The sequence below is a fragment of the Lacerta agilis genome, chromosome 2, assembly GCF_009819535.1.
Source record: "Lacerta agilis isolate rLacAgi1 chromosome 2, rLacAgi1.pri, whole genome shotgun sequence".
Lineage (NCBI taxonomy): Eukaryota > Metazoa > Chordata > Lepidosauria > Squamata > Lacertidae > Lacerta > Lacerta agilis.
This window is the reverse complement of record NC_046313.1, coordinates 27,978,637-27,998,813: the sequence shown is the minus strand read 5'-3', so window position 1 is coordinate 27,998,813 and position 20,177 is coordinate 27,978,637. Positions and strand designations below refer to the sequence as shown.

General features: G+C 44.4%; 1 protein-coding gene across 1 annotated transcript; it reads left to right on the top strand.

Moving 5' to 3' along the window:
• The first annotated feature begins 332 nt into the window (after positions 1-332).
• On the top strand, positions 333-19,369 carry LOC117040923 (autocrine proliferation repressor protein A-like). The gene is made up of 13 exons (XM_033139053.1): positions 333-632; positions 2,593-2,779; positions 4,349-4,397; positions 5,659-5,781; positions 7,463-7,561; positions 7,726-7,815; positions 10,299-10,428; positions 12,246-12,366; positions 12,771-12,906; positions 15,313-15,401; positions 16,301-16,364; positions 17,758-17,823; positions 18,929-19,369. Exons 1-13 carry the CDS (start codon positions 449-451, stop codon positions 19,046-19,048), a joined length of 1,458 nt encoding a protein of 485 aa, XP_032994944.1. The 5' UTR covers positions 333-448; the 3' UTR covers positions 19,049-19,369.
• The last annotated feature ends 808 nt before the right edge of the window (positions 19,370-20,177 follow it).

Sequence of the window (20,177 nt, the reverse complement as noted above, 5' to 3'; positions counted from 1 at the left end):
GCGCCGCAAGATTTTAATTGATTGTATTGATATGGGGCTATTCCATTGTGGGTTATGTTTTCCCTTTTTTCTTAAAAGTTCCTTCAGGTGTTTTTTTTTAAAAAATTCTGTACAAGTGTATTTTTTTCTGACTGATGGTCGAATTAAAGAATGTATGTATGTATGTATGTATGTATGTATGTATGTATGTAACTAGCACACTTCCTCCTCTGCATGATTTGAATCAGTCTGCTTAAATGCTACCTCACCCTTGTTAACCAGGACCCTCCCTGATAAGGGATCATTATAAATAATGAGCAAACATCAGATGATGTTTATGGAGAGAACTGCTCTAGAGGAAAGCAGGGTTTTTCCACCCGCTGGTGGCAACTGTGATCTGAAGCAGGACAACTCCTGCCACTTGGACACAGTCACACACCTCCTTCAAGGCCAAGGTACCTGCTTGACTATGTATGCTGCTCTCCTTCTCTTGGCAGCCTGCCTGCCCTCTGGATGGATGGTGGACCAGAAGGCCCTGGATGTCTACGTGAAGCAGTATGACCCTCACTACAGATACACCCTGATGAAGGAGGAGGATAAGTGGGGTGCCACTGTCTATACCCTCAACATGACCTCCCTGAAGTGGCTGAATGGTGAGAGTAGAAGCCATCTCCTCACTGCTCTTTTCCATTGAGGGGATACAGGGGTGGGAGGGAGGGAGGCTAGGCTGTTGAGGAGGCTGCTGCGTGGGTGTGATTCGCTCTGTGAGAAGCGAAGAAACACGAGGGGCAGTAAGTACTAGCCCTGTGGTCTGCCGTGGCTAGTTATGAAAGAGATCCAAGCCACTGTTTCTTCCTAACCTCTGGGGGAAACTGAATCAGTTATGGAGCAAAAAAAAAAAAAAAAAAAAAGCAAGATATTGAGTCCAAACAGAAAATGCATATACAGTATGGTATGTTTCATCCTCCTATTTACTCTCAAGAACTGAAAAGTTAGCATAAATAGTTGGGAGAGATGCTGTTTCTTCATGTGCACTTGAGAAAAGGGTGAGGAATGTTTATGACAGGGGAAGGGGTGTAATTTGGGTGATGTCTATGGGCACATGCCTCTTTGCAGCTGTCTCTATAGACAGAGTGATCCTTACATTGGTTTGCATAGATGAAAAAGGCTGGATCCCTAGAAACAGCGTGGCAAGTAACACACTCAATGTTACCCCCAAGGGGCCATTTATGGGAGGATTCTTCCTCCACTCAACAACATGATAGACATGGCAGCCTTATGTTTCTCCCAATGTAAGTCAATGGAAAACTTGAATGGGTGTGGAGAGTCTGAATACCCAGAACAACTAGCAGAGGTGGTGATGGGGCAGAATGCCATTTACCCACAAAGGAATCTAGGGGGTATCGAGCTCCTTGCTGTGAAGGTGACACCCCACCCCAACTGTTCCCCCATCAACAGGGCTGGGCAATATTAGGGTTTCAACAACACAATATATCATCGATATATCACAATGTCTGAAATAAGGCTGGAACGATGCGGAGGTGAACAGGGTGATGTCCTGGCAACTGCTACTAGGGGTCCAAAACTGATAAATGATTATATTATCAGTCACACAGTCACTTTCAGCAGCAGGGAAGCCAAAATGCATCCAAAGAGGACTTTTGATTTGGGGCATGGCTACCAAATGGTGGTGTTCAGGACAATCCAAAGTACGGTGATGATTCATAGTGAATACAAATAAACTGGGGAAATATTCAACAAAAAATATCTAAATTTGATGCATATGAAAATTAACTCAGTGATAGCATGTTTCAACTAAACCATTAAAGATTTCTGGATAATATATTTAGGGGCAATTTTAAAATTTAAGAAAGTAGATGATTTACTAAAAATATTAATTAAACTTGAATATGGTTAACAATTTAATCTATTTTCAACTAATTAAAGAGGAATTTAAGTAATTTCCTAGTGTCAAGTCGCATCTGCTTCCCCACTCAGAGGGCCAAGTGCAATACTGCAATTCTATGCACTCAGTTCAACTACACTTACTTCTGCTTTCCTGGGAGTAAGCCTCATTGAATTCAGTTAGTAGGCACGCATTTGCTTGCTCTGCTTACCAAGAAGCACCCTCCCCATCATTACCTCACAACAACTTACTAACCTATCTCCCGTTTCAGCATATAAGGCAAAACAAAATCGAAAATTCTTTCTAGTAGCACCTTAGAGACCAACTGAGTTTGTTCCTCAGGAACAAACTCAGTTGGTCTCTAAGGTGCTACTAGAAAGAATTTTCGATTTTGTTTTGACTATGGCAGACCAACACGGCTACCCACCTGTAACTGCAGCATATAAGGCAGCCACTGTTAAATCTCCCTCCTCCATTTCCCTCTATTGAAACACAGACAGCCCTCCCCAAAAAGCCCCTGTCCCACCAATCTCTCCCCTTTTATCAAAGGGAGGAAGGGAAGGGAAGGAAGCAAAGAGATTGCATCCTTTGAATTAAACAAAAAAACAAAACAAAACCCCTTTTTATATGAGGGAAGCTATTTAAGGTGAACCAACAACGCCTTACTTTACACGGGGGGTGAATAGATTCTGTGTATCTCTTTTCAGAGTCTGAATTGACTAACCCAATTTGGTGGCATGAGCTGATCATTGCTGTGTCAAAGGAACGAAAACTGAAGGACTCATGTTTGCTGATTATTGGGAATGGCAGAAACGATGCATCTAATACTCCCACAGATTCTCCCACAGATTTGAGCGTTGATGAGCTCGTCAATCTAGCAAAATCCACTGGGTCGTAAGTAATTGGCGGGATCTCTGAGCAATGAATAAGGCACCAGCTCTGCTCTGTTAAGACCGTTAAGGGAGTTAGCAGCCCTACAAGGATAGAGAACAGTGAGGTAGACATACTTGACGGAGGGAGGGGTCGTGTAGAAAATACTTTTGCTGGTGGGGAATGAGGGTTAGAATTAGGGTTGCATGTCGTATTTGGACAACGCTTGAGCTGAGGTGGAATGCCTCTGAATGATTTGGGGCTTATCTGAAGCAAAGCAGGATTTGTGTGGGCATGGGCACCTCCTGAAGTGCTTTGCAGTGTCCTGCGAATCCAGACATAAAACAACGAGTGTCTAGTAAAAGGCAAACTAAATGTCTAAGTCAAGAATGAGGAATCTATTTGGGCTTGGTGGGCCACATCTTTATTTCCCCCTACTCTGTGGCCAACTTGGTCAATCATCTGACATCATAGTGACATCAGGCGGCTGATAGCTTTATGGTCCCACCTATGAGTGGGAGTGGGGGCTGGAGGATCTGCTTTACCAGAGTGTTCCCTGGAAAAGTAGCACCCAGCGATATTGAACCCTATACTGACCATTTGATGCACGGAGTGTTCACTCCTGCTGACTATAGGGGTCTGCTTCAGTAGTGGTTTCCCCATATGCTGGCAAAGTAGTACCCAGCAGGAATTCACCTTGCCCTGCCCATCAGCTGATATCACCCCCTGGCAGGGCCAAGACTTGTCCAAGGACCAGATATTCTCCCCAAGCCGTCATCTAAGTTTACCCTATAAGGAATAACACCAGCATGGGGAGTGGGTGGAGGGGAAGTTCACATGTTTCAGAAAAGTTGCACACGCGGTAAAACTTTGCTTACTTATACAGTGGTGAAAGTTCCTAAATTAAAAAAGTTTAGGGGTGCTCTCATTTTCCTGCTCATATTGAAATACTGCCTGCCCAGCAATGAGGCCAAAATGTCTAGGGGGTATGCATCCCCCTGCATCCCCCCCCCCCAGAAAAAAGCACTGGGTCTAGGAACTCAAGAGTGGCTGATGAGAGCTGTGTTGTCTGAGCTTGAGCAACCAGCTCAAACCTCTTCACAAACGTCTTCAGTTTCTGAGGTAGCCTTGAATACCTAGTTCCTCCCAAGGTGAAGTGAGCATAGCTAAACCTGGCAGGTAGATTGCTCTATGGTGTTAACCCCTTCATTCTTTAATTAGACTTAAATATGTTCGTTATCCCACATGTACTAGAGGTGTTGTATATTTGCAACCTGTGAGTGTTATTGGAGGAGGAAATACCGTACTGAGTTCTCACTAATAAAGCAGCCAGAAACAAAAGCAGCCTGAAGGCCAGGTTCTCTATGCGCCAGAGAGACATCTTAATTCATCTTCCTCTCAGCCCCCCCCCCCAAATAAGTAACAAGAAAGGTTATATTGATTGAATTATCTGTCTCTTCCTTGATTTTAGTAAATCTTATGATTGCTCCAAAGCAGCCCAGAACTATTGACTCCGGTCTCTTTGGCCTCATTGCTTGTCGATCACAAATGACGTTTACTCCTGTTGACTAATATTTTGTTTTGTCTCTGAAGCTGTGTAGCTCTTTTGGGGCAGATTCCAAACCAGCCAATCACCTACAAGGTAAGTGCTCTAGGATCTTTGCTATGCTGGAAACTTCCCACAATCATTTTCAAACTCATGTGGGAGTTTGGGTGGGTGGGTGGGTGGAACTGTGGAAACAGGTGTGGCTGTCACATTTTCCTACTGAAAACTTCCACTACAAATTCTCTTTCCCCAATTTCACTCTAATGAGGGAAGTGTTTACTTCCTCAGAGCAAAATCTAGCAGAAATCTGCAGAGTGTCCGATAACCTTTTTTATAAGCAAATTGCATTTCATAATCGTGAAGAATTAACCATCTCTTTCATAGATGTGGTTCAAAATACTATAATTAAAATGTGGGAGCCAAGTCATGTGGTGCTCACCTCCTTAGAGAAGGTGAAGGTGAGAGCAGCAGGAGCCTGCTCCCCAGATACTTACTGGAGCCCCAGATACTTACTGGAGCATTCCCAGTGGGTTGTACATGGGGCGACTGTGCCTCTTTATCACTAGGAGTTGAACAATCCTGGCCTGCCTTACCAGGACCTCTGTTCTTAAATGTTGTAGGGACACGTGTGGCTCTGTGGTCTAAACCACTGAGCCTCTTGGGCTTGCTGATCAGAAGGTCAGTGGTTTGAATCCCCGCGAAGGGGTGAGCTCCCATTGCTCTGTCCCAGCTCCTACTAACCTAGCAGTTTGAAAGCACGCCACTGCAAGTAGATAAATAGGTCCCGTTGTGGCGGGAAGGTAAACGGCGTTTCTGTGCGCTCTGGTTCCATCATGGTGTTCTGTTGCGCAAGAAGCAGTTTAGTTATGCTGGTCACATGACCCAGAAAGCTGTCTGTGGATAAATGCTGGCTCCCTCGGCTGAAAGCGAGATGAGTGCCGCATACCTTTTCTTAAATGTTGTGTTTGGTGGTTCAACAATTCGCAATCATGTTGTGTTGGGTGGCTCAACAATTTGCAATCATGGTTACTGTGGGCAGTTTAGCCCAAATATGTGTGTAAATGAAAGATATGCAGGATTTTGTTGGTGTTTGCAGCAGGGAGAGGGGAGAGGATTTCTGTTGGATAGGTTTGGCAATACATTTGGCATGCTGATCCCTGCTCCGTTAAACAGAACAACCCATCCATCAACAGAACTGAACAGATGCCATACATTGTCCAAGTGATAGCTAATTCCCTTCCTATTTCACCTGGTGCCCCTTTCTGTGAACTAAGTCAGACCTGTCAGGCTGTTCTATGGGTCCAGATGGGATGCCTCAACCAAAACCACATTCATTTTTCTTTTATTTTGCTTCTAGACAATCCCTTTGCAAATGTGCAAGAACAGCATTGAAAATGCTGCAGTTTATTGTACGTGGTGGAAATTCATGAATGACGAGAGTGAGCAACCAAATGGGCTAATTCAGTTTCCAATGGTCAAGGTAACTCTGGCTTGCTGCACATGCTGCTATCATTCTGGAAAATGTTCTTTATTGTTTCCAGAAACCCCTTAATGCTGGCAGAGCTACTGTAAGTTTTGCAAACCACATACCCCATATATACATATACATATAATATATATATATATATATGTACACACACACAAGCTTGCAAATCACAGAACCTAAAGCAGGTGAGGTGGTGGCCTCAGGTGATAGATCTGGGTGCAAAGAGTACACCACTTGCTGCCACCTCCAATGTGGATGCCCCCTGCAGTAATAGTGGTATGTGTGTGCCCACGCCTGTGGAGAGGTATGCCTGTGGCAGAGGTGGCAGTTGCATATAGGGGACATGGCATGAAGGCAGGGGCATGACAGCAGAGGAATGGGTCCATGGAGAAGCTGGTTTGGGGCAGGGGCCTGGTGGCATTTGAATGTATTTGGATTAAGGATACCTCCTTGAGGTTCTCACCTACTCTTTGGAGCAGGTCAATTAGTTGTTTTCTGCTCCTGGTACACGGTATGTATGGACAAATATTGTTTCCCATTTAGATATTTTGGAACAAAAACAAAGTATAAGATGAGATGAATTGCAATGCATTCCTATATATGTTTGCACAGAAGTAAGATACATTGAGTTCAATGGACTTACTCCCAGGTAAGCATATCTAGGATTGCAGCCTTAGAAAGGAAATTTGAACCTATCACAATGGTTTCAATTTATGAAGATAGATTTTATTAGTAATCATAGAGTTGAAAGAGACCACAAGGGCCATCCAGTCCAACCCCCTGCCAAGCAGGAAACACCATCAAAGCCATTAGGAAGATGAATTATTACTAATTAGGAAGGTCACTTGCAATTTGGAAACAGGGATGACAAATATATGGTTCAAAAGATGTTCAAGAATGTACCATGTATTAATAAATAAAAACACATGGAAAGGACAACATTTTAAGACTTCCCGGCAACTATTAGTTAAGCAGAATGGAAATCTTTCTCTTTTTGTATTAATTTGGCAGAGAATTATTAAAAGGTGTTATATTGTTGGCATCTGACACTTGAAAAAATGAATGAATGAAATCTATAATACATATTAATGTTGGAAATTATCTCAAATTCAAACCTTAAAGTCCTTGCAGTTGTTTATGTTCTGCAGTTTGTGATATCATCTTTTCTAGCACGCGTCTATACTTTAGTCCAATTAAACTCTAATTAACAGGAGGACCTCTGCTCCTTAATTATGACATTGCAGGTTTATGGCAGGCAAAGTGCTTTTGCACTCAGCGCCTCCCTGCCTCCCACAATCCATGCCAGAGCGAGAGCCAGGTACTGAGACGAACTACGAGTGAAGCCCATTTCCCCCTGTCCCTGGGGGGAATTTGCAAGGATAATTACCCTCAATCATCCTTGTTTTTCCTTCACCACCGATCTCCTGCTGTCGTGGGAGCTGCCTCCATTAAGGCAGAGAGGAACCAGAAGCCAATATATTTTCTCATTCCGGACATCAGGGGAAGAAGATGGTAGACTAGTCATCATCAGCTGCTGACACTCCTGTCGGCAGAGATAAATATGTGGTGATGAAAAGCAACCAAGGTACAAATCTTGGTTGCCAAATCTCCTGTTTGAGATAAGGGTATTCAGGGATCAATTCCAGAGACTACAATCCTCTTCTGTTGTGTGCAGGCAGCTGTGCGAGGCATGGACACCATAATAGATTTCCTGCTGAAAGAATCTGGTGGAACAGTGAAGATCACAAAGTTCACATTGACTGGTATTTCCAAGGTAGATATGAACCGCAAATCTGTGCTGTGTTGGATTTTCTGATACAGTACACCAGAATTAACCCTATGCATGCTCATCCCCATTTCACCTGTATATGCCATGTTTGGGCTCTCCAGTGAGAACTGCATACCCTTGCATCTTTATGCTTTATGTCTTTATTGCAGCGTGGCTGGGCCACCTGGCTGGCAGCAGCTGTGGACAAGAGAGTTGTGTCATTTATTCCAATTGTCTATGATCTTTTGAATTTCGTTAAGGTGAGTACCTGTTCACAGGATGGTGTGTACTTAGTCTTGCGTGTACTTAGTCTTGCGTCTTCTTCATAGTTCCTTCATAGTACTCTGGACAAATAAGAATAAGTTGGCCATTTGCAGGAAGGCTAAAAGTGTGAGAGCCAATGAAGCTTCTGAGGAAGGACGCGCCACAGCCTCAGCACCACTGCTCCAAAGACCCTGTCCGGTGTCCTAATCAGCCATTCTTTTGAAGCCAAGGGACAGTGATTAATCCCTCCAATGATTGAAAGGGGGAGGGGGGCAAATTTCTGGAGGTAAAATGGTCCTTCAAATATCCTGGCCCCAAATATTGGTTTATTAACTGTTGGCTTCTAGGGTTGGGGGGCACACAAAGCTTTGCAAGCATATTTCTTTTCCCACAATCCTGGTAATTATGGAGGGTGAACTGGATGATTTCATGAAGTGGTGCCATAGACATTGCATGTAACAGTAATTGTTCAGTTTGGGTGTGCATTTTAAATGCTTTATTTATTGTTTAGAACTACCTTTGGTATGTTGTAATTATTCATTTTTGTGTTGTAAGCCATCTTGAGCATATTTTGAATTGTGGAAAGACTGCATAAAAATAAAATTATGAATGTATGTAATCAAATTAAGGTTAAGCAAGAAATGTGGCACACACTGTGTAGAAAAAGGTGAACATGATGAGTAATAGGTGGTTGGGTACAAATATGTACTTTTTAATAATAATAATAATAATAATAATAATAATAATAATAATAATAATAATAATTTATTTCTACCCCGCCCATCTGGCTGGGTTTCCCCGGCCACTCTGGGCGGCTTTCAATAGAACATTAAAAACAGAATAAAACCTCAAACATTAAAAACTTCCTTAAACAGGGCTGCCTTCAGATGTCATCTGAAAGCCGGATAGTTGTTTATTTCCTTGACATCTTATGGGAGGGCGTTCCACAGGGTGGGCCCCACTACTGAGAAGGCCCTCTACCTGGTTTCCTGTAACCTTACTTCTTGCAGTGAGGGAACCGCCAAAAGGCCCTCGGCGCTGGACCTCAGTGTCCGGGCTGAACGATGGGGGTGGAGACGCTCCTTCAGGTATACATGCTTAAATCTTCTGAATGAGACATACATTCTGGCCTACCAATGGGACGGCAGAAAGTATTTGTCAACACTGTTGTGGAGGTGGGGGATGATTTTAAAAAATCAATCCTCCAGGCAAACTGGGAATATCCCCTCATTCACATTAGTTTAGGATATTCCACCGTTCTTCAGCAGAGTTTCTTTTTCTTTGAGAAAAATAAGTGGCTCACGTAAATGTAAACTAAGATTTAATAATAAAGAAAACTATAACAAGATAACAAGAGGCAAGTAGAGGCAGTTGGTCCCTCTTAACTGGCATTCTTAAAGGAACATAACGGAGCACACACACCAAAGGGAGGGGCTGATTCTGGAGCAAAACACACAAGCCCCGCCCACCAGATACCAAGCACTCTACTATTCCAATTAGGCCCCAGTGTTTTTCTTACAAACATAAAACAAGTAAACAACAACCCATTAGAGCTATAGGCACTGACTGTTGGCACTAACTTATAGGCATGTCCTGTTTTGTGTCCATCAGTTTAGCCAGAAGTGTACCTAGGGGTTGGCGAAACTGACTACTGCCCAAAGGATGGGGTGCTAAAATCACCTGTTGGGTGTTGGGATCCTCCCATGACACTTGGAGTACTCCCCACCACTCAGCACTCCAACACCTGCTATGCCCAGAGAAAGAATCCACCAGGATCTCCAGGAGAAAAAGGCTGCTGCTGCTGTTGCTATAGGAGAGAGCAGGCAGGGGCAGAGGAAAGGGGCAATGGGAGCGCACCACCCTGGGCAGCGCAATCCCGGTGGGGTTCCATTACGGCTGCCCCCCACCCGGGCTGGGTGTCCCGCCCCTGCAGGCTGCACGCCCCGCCCCCAGAACGCATGCCCCACCCCTGCGGGTGGTGCGCTCTGCCCCCAGAATGCGTACCCCACCCCCAGGATGCGTGCCCTGCCCCTGCGGGCAGCGCGCCCCGCCAGCCCCACCCCTGCCTGCTCCCCGCCCCCGGTGCCAGAGCATGAAGCTCCACCACTGAGAGCAGGAAGGGGTCCTTGGAGTGGCTTCCAGGCACAGAGCAGTGCAGCTGCCCTGTCCAGCCCTGAGGACACAAATTCCTCCTGTCCAGGCAAGCTCACCTGTTTCTAAAAGGGGGAGGGGGCACCAATACAGCTCCAAGGGACCATAGGTATTCCTCTGAGCTTAGCCCTGCTAAAGAGCTGAATAAATATTATGGTTTTAGCATTTGACTCTCTTACATACTGTAGAACTTCAGGTTCTTTATATATGACAGTGTCATATATTACCCTCCATCATTTCTCAGAAAATAGGGACATTCTACTAATGTAGAGTGGAATGTTCTTATTTGATGTGCACATAGAATTATTTTCTTTCTACTTTGCCACAGAACAGGCATCATCAATACCGAGCATACTGTGGCTGGGGAAGGTCATTGAATGTCTTCCATGAGCTGAATCTAACTCGGCAGTTGGACTCTCCACGCTTCAAGGAATTAACTTCATATGTTGATCCATTTGGTGAGTAATTCTTACCATCTCAGATTTCTCCGACAAATGAAATGGTAGCAGAATAGCGGAACAAAGGGTTGAATTGGTGGGAAAGGGTAGCCCTGGGGAATCGTGGCGGCACTCAAAAATAGCTCATAAAACTTAATTTTTTGTGATTTTGCCAGAAAAAGCTCAACAACTTTTGTGCTGGATTTTCACTTTTTGAAATATGGCAACCCTAAATTAAACCTAAGAGAAAATATGGATAGCTACTTTGTGGATAGTTTTAAGAGAATCTCCCAAGGCCACGATCCTTCAAACCAAAGGGGCAGAGAAATTATATTGGGATCTAGTACTAGATATTTGGGTTACAGGAATTAAGTTTTTTAAAATTATGGTTTGTTTTAACAATAGCAATAGCAAACATATGAGGGTTTTCCTTCTAAAAATCAGGCTGCTGGGATGAAGAAAGCTCAAAAGAACCTTCCGAAACGTCAGCTGCCCCCAATGCTGGGGGTCTTGACAGGAACTCGCCCGTGGGATCTCGGGACATCTATTTTTTCATTAGACACACTGGCTTCCAATATGTTTCCAGGAATAATTCAGTGCAGTAGCATCACCATATAACCCTGGCTGGTTTGGGCCCAGATTATCAAAAAGGGCCATCTCCTCCCATATGAGTAAGCTCATTTCTTATGATCTGCAGGGGTAGCTTTTATAAGCATCCCACCATGGAGAGAGGTACTGTTTGTTGGGAATGGGGACTGTGGAACTTCCTGCCACAAGGCATTAACTGGGTCCCCTCTCTGTGCTGCCTTATAGTTGCCTGGCTTCTGTTCCATGTTGTGTTAGATGCTTTTATCCATGGTGCTTGTTCCAATTCCATGTCTCGATTTCTGTCAGAAATGTATGAAAGTACCCAAGGAGTCATTTTTTAAAGTAACAAAGCAGACCCCCCCAGGTGTCTCTGTTTTCCAGGGACGTCCCTGATTTAGAGAAGCCGTTCCTGTTTCTGATTTGGTTCCCAGAATGTCCCACTTTTCCTTAGGGTGTCTCTATTTTCATTGGAGAAATGTTGGAGGGTATGGAGTTATCCGATCCCCAAGCCGTCTGAAGGCAATCCTGCATAGGGAAGTTTTAAAAATGTTTAATGTTTTATAATGTTTTTATATTTGTTGGAAGCTGCCCAGTAAGATGTGTGGGGTATAAAAAGTAAAATTATCATTATGGAATGGGACATCCCTATTTTCATAGGAGAAATGTTGGAGGGTATGACAAAGTTGTGTGACCTGGTTTCTAAGCAAGCTGAACTAATAATAAATGTGTAGTTATAGTCTAGGTTCTCAGAACTAGCCCAGCCTTAGGCTAAGATGCCACAGGACAACAACAGCAGACCCCCTCATAGCTGTTTCTTTTGAGTCTGCCAATATTCTAATGTCAGGCCTACCTGTTGAAGCTGAAGGTGGGATATAAATTATCCTAATAAATAAATAATGCACCACGAGACATCTCATACTGGTTTCTTGATGTCCTGGAGAACCTACTATCAAACTTCTTTCAAAGACCCAAACAGCATATATGCTATAGAAAGACTCCCCTTTCAACATTGCATCACCAACATTTTCTGTCTAGACTTTGATCCATGGTGCTAGTTTGCCACAATAAGGCTGTTTTACATATTTTTCAATTACCTATATTTTTGTTCCCACCTGCCCAATGAATGTCTCTTGTTTTCCATTGCTCCTGTCCAATCTTACCAGCCTTTGATGATGGAAATAAGTAGTAGTAGCAACTTGAGAACTGCACGTGTTGACCAATACAGTAACATTTAATTTTTCAATCCTCAGAATATAATGAGCGATATCAAAATAAGCCCAAGTGCCTAATCTGTGGAACAGGAGATGGAATAAATCCACCTGATGACTCTCACTATTACTTTGATCAACTAGCAGGAGTGAAATATATCCGGTGAGTTCATGCTGCAAAAAAAATTATCCTTTTTGAGGCAATGAAATCATCCCTCTGGTTAAAGGCAGTGACTAGATGGCTTGAGACCCAAATGAGAGACAATACTGTAATTTGAACTGAGAATGCACAGTTCCCTTAATGTTGAGCAAACCCCCCTGTGTAGTCTGAATGATAGTACCAATGAACAAGACTGCTGATCTTTGCTGCACAATTCACATAGGCTTTGAATGAAGATGCAATGTTTTTTCCTTGTATATTTCTACACATGTGTGCATTCTTTCTAAGGAGGAAAAACTGCGGAAAGTCGAATTTCTGTGATTAGAAGAAACATGTCATTGCTATATCTTTCTCTATTACAAGGAAGCTATTTTTGCAAAAAAAAAAAAATCTCTTGTTGCCTTCAGGTTCCTCCCAAACACCACACACCATGTGGCATCGCGCCCTTTGGATAAAGCATCTATCTTGGAGACGTGTAGAGCCATTTATCTCAGCACCATGCAGAATTTGAACATGCCTCAAATTTCCTGGAAAAGGGTGGAGGTGAGGAAAACTGATTTTGCTGATGATGTCAAGAAGCATGTTTTCTAATTCACCACAAGCTATGGGTGCATGTTGTCTCTAACAGATCGAGTCTCCTTTACTAAGGAGATGGAGTCGAGCTCGAGATGGCTAAAAAGTTATCACAAATATTGAAAACTGGAAGGTTGTTATGATGATATGCAAACCGGACTTGGTTAATGTTGTCTGTTACCAGTAAATAGGGTTGCCACCTTTGTTTGGGCAAAATGCAGGACAGGGCTGTTGTGATTTTTTTTAAAAAAACTAGAGCTGAATTGACTTCAAAGCAATCCGTTACAATCTACTGCAGCCTAACAGGATGGCCCCTCTGGAATTTGTCAAATGCATGCGCGCACACACACACATAAACATGAATTTGTAAATTTGTCTGTGCTTGGCTACTCAGAGCTTAAATGACATTTCACACACACTTTCAAACACATACATTTGGAGAGGATCCCTAATTTGGCAGAGAGGGAGAGGGGGGAGATAGATAGAGATAGAGATAGAGATAGATAGATAGAGAGAGAGAGAGAGAGAGAGAGAGAGAAGACCTGAAATATAGGACAAATACAGGATGTAAAATTTTACATTGAAATACGGGACAATCCTGTATTACACAGGACAGATGGCACCCTACCACTAAATGATGGCAACAATAGCTTGCATAACTCAGTTGATAAAGCACAAGACTTTTAATCTATGGGTTGTGGGTTCAAGCCTCTCATTGGGCGAAAGATTCCTGCATTGCAGAGGGTTGTACTACATTGCCCTTATGACCTAATTCTACAATTCTTTGATTATAGCATTTGGTCATTCTCTGAGGGCACCGTTGGTTAGCCTTTGAGTGTTCTGATAAACATCAAAATATTGCCACGTTTCTCATTGGCCTCCTAAGATCTTGGGTGTTCTCTGTATTTACTGTATCAGAATATAGGATTCATTTCCTTTTTCAATCACAGAGAAAGTGTACTGAAGTGATCCAGAACAGGCTCAGAAAGTTGGTTGTGTACTCTTGAGTCCTATAGAAGAGCAAATGACTGCTAGACCAGTTTACTTCAGTAGTATAAATATACTATTGGTTGTGGCTTTCATCTTCCTTCAGAAAGGCTGAGAGGGGTGTAGATCTTCTAGTATTTATCCTTACAACAGCCTTGTGGGATACACTGGAGTGGCCAAAGTGAGAACTGTGATAGGATCGCCCCTTTTTTTCTTTTGTTGTCACTGTTGCTGTTGAGAAAAGGTAAATGCAACTATGGGTTTATATTATACATTATACATTGGATAGGTCTTGTGATGATCTGGGGAGGCAGCTAAATCATTTCCCACCAGGCTGTTTTCATGAATGGAAGTCACATTCATTTCTGTGCCCCACATCTGACTGTTTCCTCTTGAAGAATCAGTTTTGGAAGAGGATATTTTCATTGTGGAAATGGTGTTAAGGGAAAGTGCTGGCCATACAGCCATTAACACAAATACATTCTTCTAAATTGCTGCAGTGATCTTCAAAATATAGTACGAGAAATCTGATCACAGATCTCTCCACAAGAAAGATGGTGAGGAAGTGGAGAGAGACAGAATGGCTCAAGATCACTAGGGAGTTCCTGTGACTTACTTTAGAGAAGGCAGTCCTACTTTTGGATGACTAGAAAATGCTGTTTGCTGGAGTCCTCTATTTGAAGAGCTGCCCGGTTCGTTGCAGGTTAAAGATAAAGAACCCCAAGAAAAGAGACTTGAGGGCCTTGAATCACCCACTGACACTTAACACCTGGACAGCAGGCTGAGCAGGTCACTTAATTACAATCTTCCCCACCACTGTATTATATTTCTATTTAAAATACAGTAATATTTCTAATTTTCACCCTATATGTATAGATTAGTGTGCATAAATGTGATGGAGATCTGTGTGCTCCTTTTGGGAGGCAGAGATGATACGCAATTTAAGTGGCCAGCCTAAATCTCACTCCTTAAGCAGGGCAGGGGTTTGGAAGTGTGTCTCCCTGATTTAAGTCCAGCAACCTGGCCACTATGTGATACTGGCTCTCAATTTGTAATAAGTGATGCATTAATCATTATCTCCCATCCCAAACTTTCTCCAGATATTGAACCGTCATAGAGATAAAAAGAAAGATAGGTTAATCATTCTAGTTTTTAAAAGTGCATCAACTCCTTAAAATATTAAATTTAGCTATAGTGATTCAGCATAGACATAGTGGTTCAATGCAGCCTTTTGTGGTTTGTACTGCTTTCATGTGATGTTTTTGAGTAATTTTTTCTCAATTTGCAAGCGCTTCATGTGCAGTTGCACCTACTCCTGACACTGACATTACATTTTTAGTTCTATGCTGGAGGGAGACAATTTTTCCGTGATATTCTCTCTCTTTCTAGACAAATTCCAAAGGCATTATCCATCTCTGTACAGATCAGGAACCTTCAGCAACTAAATGTTTCTTTGCTAACACTCTGGACTCTAAAAGGTATGATTCTTTCAGCAAAATTTTATATAATTCATTAGTATATAGAGTAACATACAAAGTCAACATAAAAAAGCCCCTGAGCTCTTCTCTTTCTTAAAGCTTACTAAATTTTCCTGAAAGGAAGGAAGGAAGGAAGGAAGGAAGCCACTGGGCTTCTGTCAGTCAGCAGTGAGCAGCTCTGCAAACTTTCAGGTCTCATCTGCACTGTACATTTAAAACAGTATCATAGCAATTTAAACAGTAATGGCTCCACACACAGCACAGCCACAAAATCCTGGGGGTTGTAGTTTGTTAAGGGTGCTGGGAGTCACAATTCCCAGAGTTCCTTGGAAAAGAGATCAATTGTTAACCCACTTTGAACATTCTAGCTCTGGGAGGGCAATGGGGGTCTCTTAACCAACCGTGCTTCCCAGGTTTCTTGCAGGCATTAGTGTATAAAGTAGCATGATATCACTTTAAATGTAAAGTGCAGATAGAGCCCTGTACTCTTCATTTAACTCCCATAAATCCTTTGCAAAGGCTTATTTGAGCATGAGTGGTTCATCCCCACTGGGCACTGCAACAAACATAGAACAGAAGCTGTGAGGCAAAGTGAACCCAAGTTTTGTCATTGCACAGGATGCCACTTAAATTTGAAAGTTGAAAATCTGTGTTAAAACCTACTACCAAAGATTCAAAAGGACGAATCTTGAACATTTTGCATCAGGTTGACAGCATTAGAGACCCATCATAATGGGCGGGTAATCTTGTAAACATTACTGTATCTTAAATTTTCATAAATATGAGTCCTTGTGTTGCAATGTGAATTAAGAAATATTGTATTGTTGGTGGTACTTTTCTCCAAAATGCAGCTTATTCTGTGCTCATCCTGTACCTCCTCTTTCCCTTCTCATTCTTAGGCGAGACTTCAGGCGATTTCCGGGTCATCGTGTATCATGGTTTCCATGCGAGGTTGAGAAAGTGGTAAGAGGATTTTAGATTTAGAATTTCTTTAGAGTTTGTTCACGAAGCTGAGGATGTCAAGGGGTTCCAAAGACACAGACAGACACAAAAGCAGTTCTTGGGAAACAGATGCCTCCCCTTAAAGTTGGGAAGAGACATTGAATTTGTTCAATGTTTGCAGATTTCCACAATGTGGTACTTTGCACAGCACATTCATTTAGGATTTCTGTGTGGTGTGTGTCACAGGCACCTGTTGGTTGCCATTTGTGATGCGAAGAGTGATGAGAACAAGCAAGGAAAGCCCACTGCTGGCGCGTCTACTTTGGATGACCAGAACTTAATGTGCAACAGCAAGCATGTGGACAGAAGGCCCATCCTGTAAAATCCCTGAGCTCCTTCAGGAGGGAGGGTGGGACATAAATTGAATAAGGAAGCCATCAAACCAATAAATGTAATGGGATTCCTTCACTGTCTGAGTTGCCTGGAACATTGTATTTCCCATGGGGGAGTCCATAGGATGGTTTTATTTCAAACCCAGCAGAGCCTATTTCCATCTAGCATTGCCCAGGCATGTGTGAGCAGAAGAATGTTGTATTTATGCTGCAGTCATAAAAACATCCATGCCAGGCCTGCTAACGAGTATACATGTATAGTAGAGATAGGGAATCTCTTTCAGACAGAGGACCACATTCCCTTCTGCACAATCAAGGTGAATTCTACCATTGTGCAGTAGCCTAGTTTCTTCACACTCTTCTCTATCCTCCATCCAAGCAAGCAAACAGCATCAGAGTTCAAAGACACATTCCAGCCAGGCCAAAACATTCCAAGAGGGAGGAAAGCACAGCTGGTGAGGGGTGTGGTTGGGAGAGTGTGGGGCTTGTTGAGAATCCCAAGGGCAGGGTAGAGCAGACTAGATGGCCACATTTCCTCCTGGGCCTGAGGTGTCCCCTCCATGAACTACAAGATTGTGCTGTTTGTGACTTTCTGTAATGCTGGTGTGAGAACAAAATGGGATAGGTTTACATCCACTGGAAATAAGTGGTGTGGTTTAGGGTCACCTGGAAAGAAGTGGGATGTCATCCTCTCCCATCCTGCCCCACTTTGAGCCATAGTTGTTCCCAATGCTTTTTTAATGGGGACGACGACGCAGGTGGACGCATACCCCTAAACATTTTGTGAATCTAAGTTTGGCCTCATTGAGGGGCAGTATTTCAATATGAGTAGGAAAATGAGAGTACCCCTAAACATTTTTTTAAATAGAAAAAAGCACTGGTTGTTCCCCTCTTCCCTATTAAATCTCACCTCACTCTTCCCCACATTCAAGCCAATGAACATTTGAGACTTCGTTAAGCTCAGTATTATACAAGACACCATGCTAGGTCTCAGTGCCTTCTTCTGTCTTATCTCTTTGCAGAAAACAGGTGTCTATAAGGCAGAAATGACAAAGCCACGTATAGGATGGAGAGCCTTCTTTATTGAGGTAACATACACATCCCTATACACATACGTAAGGATTCGCCGAGCATCAGGACTGATGGGGGTTCACCCTGATCAGTCTTCCTGGAAAAAGCATGTTCTTTCAGGAGTGTCATATAATGATATGAATACTGGAGCATTAAACAGTAAAGCAGGCCAGACATTGCTAGCCTACCTTTCTCAGGTCACACAATGGCTCACAAGTATCCACCCCATTCCTGTACTATGTCCTCATTGCCACCCAGAAATAAAAAACCAGTATTTGTGGGATTTTCATAAAGTGTGCTTGGGGCAGGTTATGGCTTAGATCAGGGGTCGGCAAAATTTTTTAGCTGTCCACTGTCCCTCAGACCTTGTGGTGGGCCAGAGAAGTGGCACCGGGGGGAGAGGCTAGAAAAAGAGGCGAGGGGGGCAAGTAGTCCTCCCCAGCCACTGCACTTACCTTCCCACAGGTTGCCGCTGCCACTGTTGCTACTTCTCGTGCGTAGGCAGAGGGAGCTTGTCCGCTCCACTCTCTGGCTCACAGGAGCACCAGGGTGGTGGTGACAGCAGCAGCAGTGGAGGGAAGATGAGCGGTGCAAAAGGGCTGGCTCCAGAGAGGGGCTGCTTAAAATGGCGCTCAGCCAGCTCAGCCCAGCCCCCTTCCTCCTCTAGGCAGGGCAGGGAGAAGCCAGGAGGAGGGAGGGAGGAGGCGCCGGTGCGGTGTGTGTGAGGGAGAGGGGGGATGGAATGGTGCAGGGGGAAAATGGCACAGCCCGAATGAACAACTTCTAACTGCTGTACGTGAAAGCTGTGTTGTTGTGGTCTAAACCACTGAGCCTCTTGACCTTGCTGATCAGAAGGTCAGCGGTTCAAATCCCAGTGATGGAGTGAATTCCCGTTGCTCTGTCCCAGCTCCTGCCAACCTAGTATATTAACTGAAACCAAGTGATCCAAAGCTGCTTTTGCACAGTCATGAAGTATTTTGCCATAAGGCACTACTCTTGAAATATGCAGTAAGACGTAACAATTATATCTTAGAAATTTCTGTGCTATATGCTCCAAATGCAGCCTGTTTTCCACTCTTTGTGAGGTGATGTACTGAGCAGATGCTGCAATGTTGTTTGTAGGTCACTTTCCTAGGATCTGAGGAAAAGAAGTATGTTTTCACCTCAGAGGTTCACATAATCCCAGACACTTTTCCATGTGCAGACTGCAAGGGTGAGGAATGCTATGGGAAGCTGGTGTGACATCCATTACAGACGTTCTGGTTCCTGCTGCTGAAATAATCCATGAAGGAAGACACGTGGCACTGAGGAAACCATGCAGAGGAATAGATGGGCAGAGAAATAATCGAGCCTAGAGAATGTACAGCTCTTACTATCACTAAAATATGGGGAATGTGGTGTCATGGGTCGGTGACAGAAAGGTCGGAAACGGATAGCATGAAAATTAGTGGGCATCGCTGCCCCCCCCGGCTATATAGAATTATGAACAAGTAACACAGCAAAAGAAATTGCGCCTTTGTAATTCCTGGATCTCTACATAATCTATATATATATAATGCAAGTGTCTCTGCGTCCAGTCCCTGTGTCTCTGGGTTTGCGCTACTGCGCATGTGCCTCAGGGACACAGGGATTGGATGGAGAGACATCGGCCGGGAGCAGCGGCGGCAGTTGAAGCGGGGCGGTTCATTTAGAACGCCGGCGCTCCAGAGGCCAGGGGAGGACGAGAAGGGAGGCCACGCTGCTGCTCCCGCCGCTACGAGAGCCTGTTGCTGCTGACCCCCTCCTGCCCCGTTGGCCTGCATGGCGCTGCTGCTGCTGCCGCCGCTGGCTCTAAGGGGGTTGGCAGCAGGGGGGGCGAGCCCGGCGGAGAGCGAGGGGGATGGGGAAAAGGTGAGGCCTGCTCTGCCCACGGAAGCCCCGGGCTCTCCTGCTCCCTCCGCCCACACGAGCCCACTGTCATGGAGACATGGCCGGCGGAGAGGCGAGGCCAGGCGGCAGGAGCACCGGCATCAAGTCAGCAGCCCTGCAGCGGAAGCGCCTCTTGCGCCGGGGACCCCGGACGGAGGAGGGCAAGGCGCGCGCGCAGAGGGTGGCTGGCTCCGGGTTTGTCCACCCCCCACCTCCCGCTAAAGCAGGCTTTGGCAGGGGGTGGGGGTGGGGCGGGCAAGCAGGGCTTCTCCGTTAAAGCGGAGAAACCACTGTTTGCCTCTCCTGCGCCCCCGACCTCCCGCTAAAGCAGGCTTTGGCAGGGGGGCGGGGCGGGCAAGAAGGGCTTCTCCGCTAAAGCGGAGAAACCGCTGCTTGCCTCTCCTCCACCACCACCCCTACCTCCCGCTAAAGCAGGCTTTGGCGGGGGGGCAGCCCCCTCCAC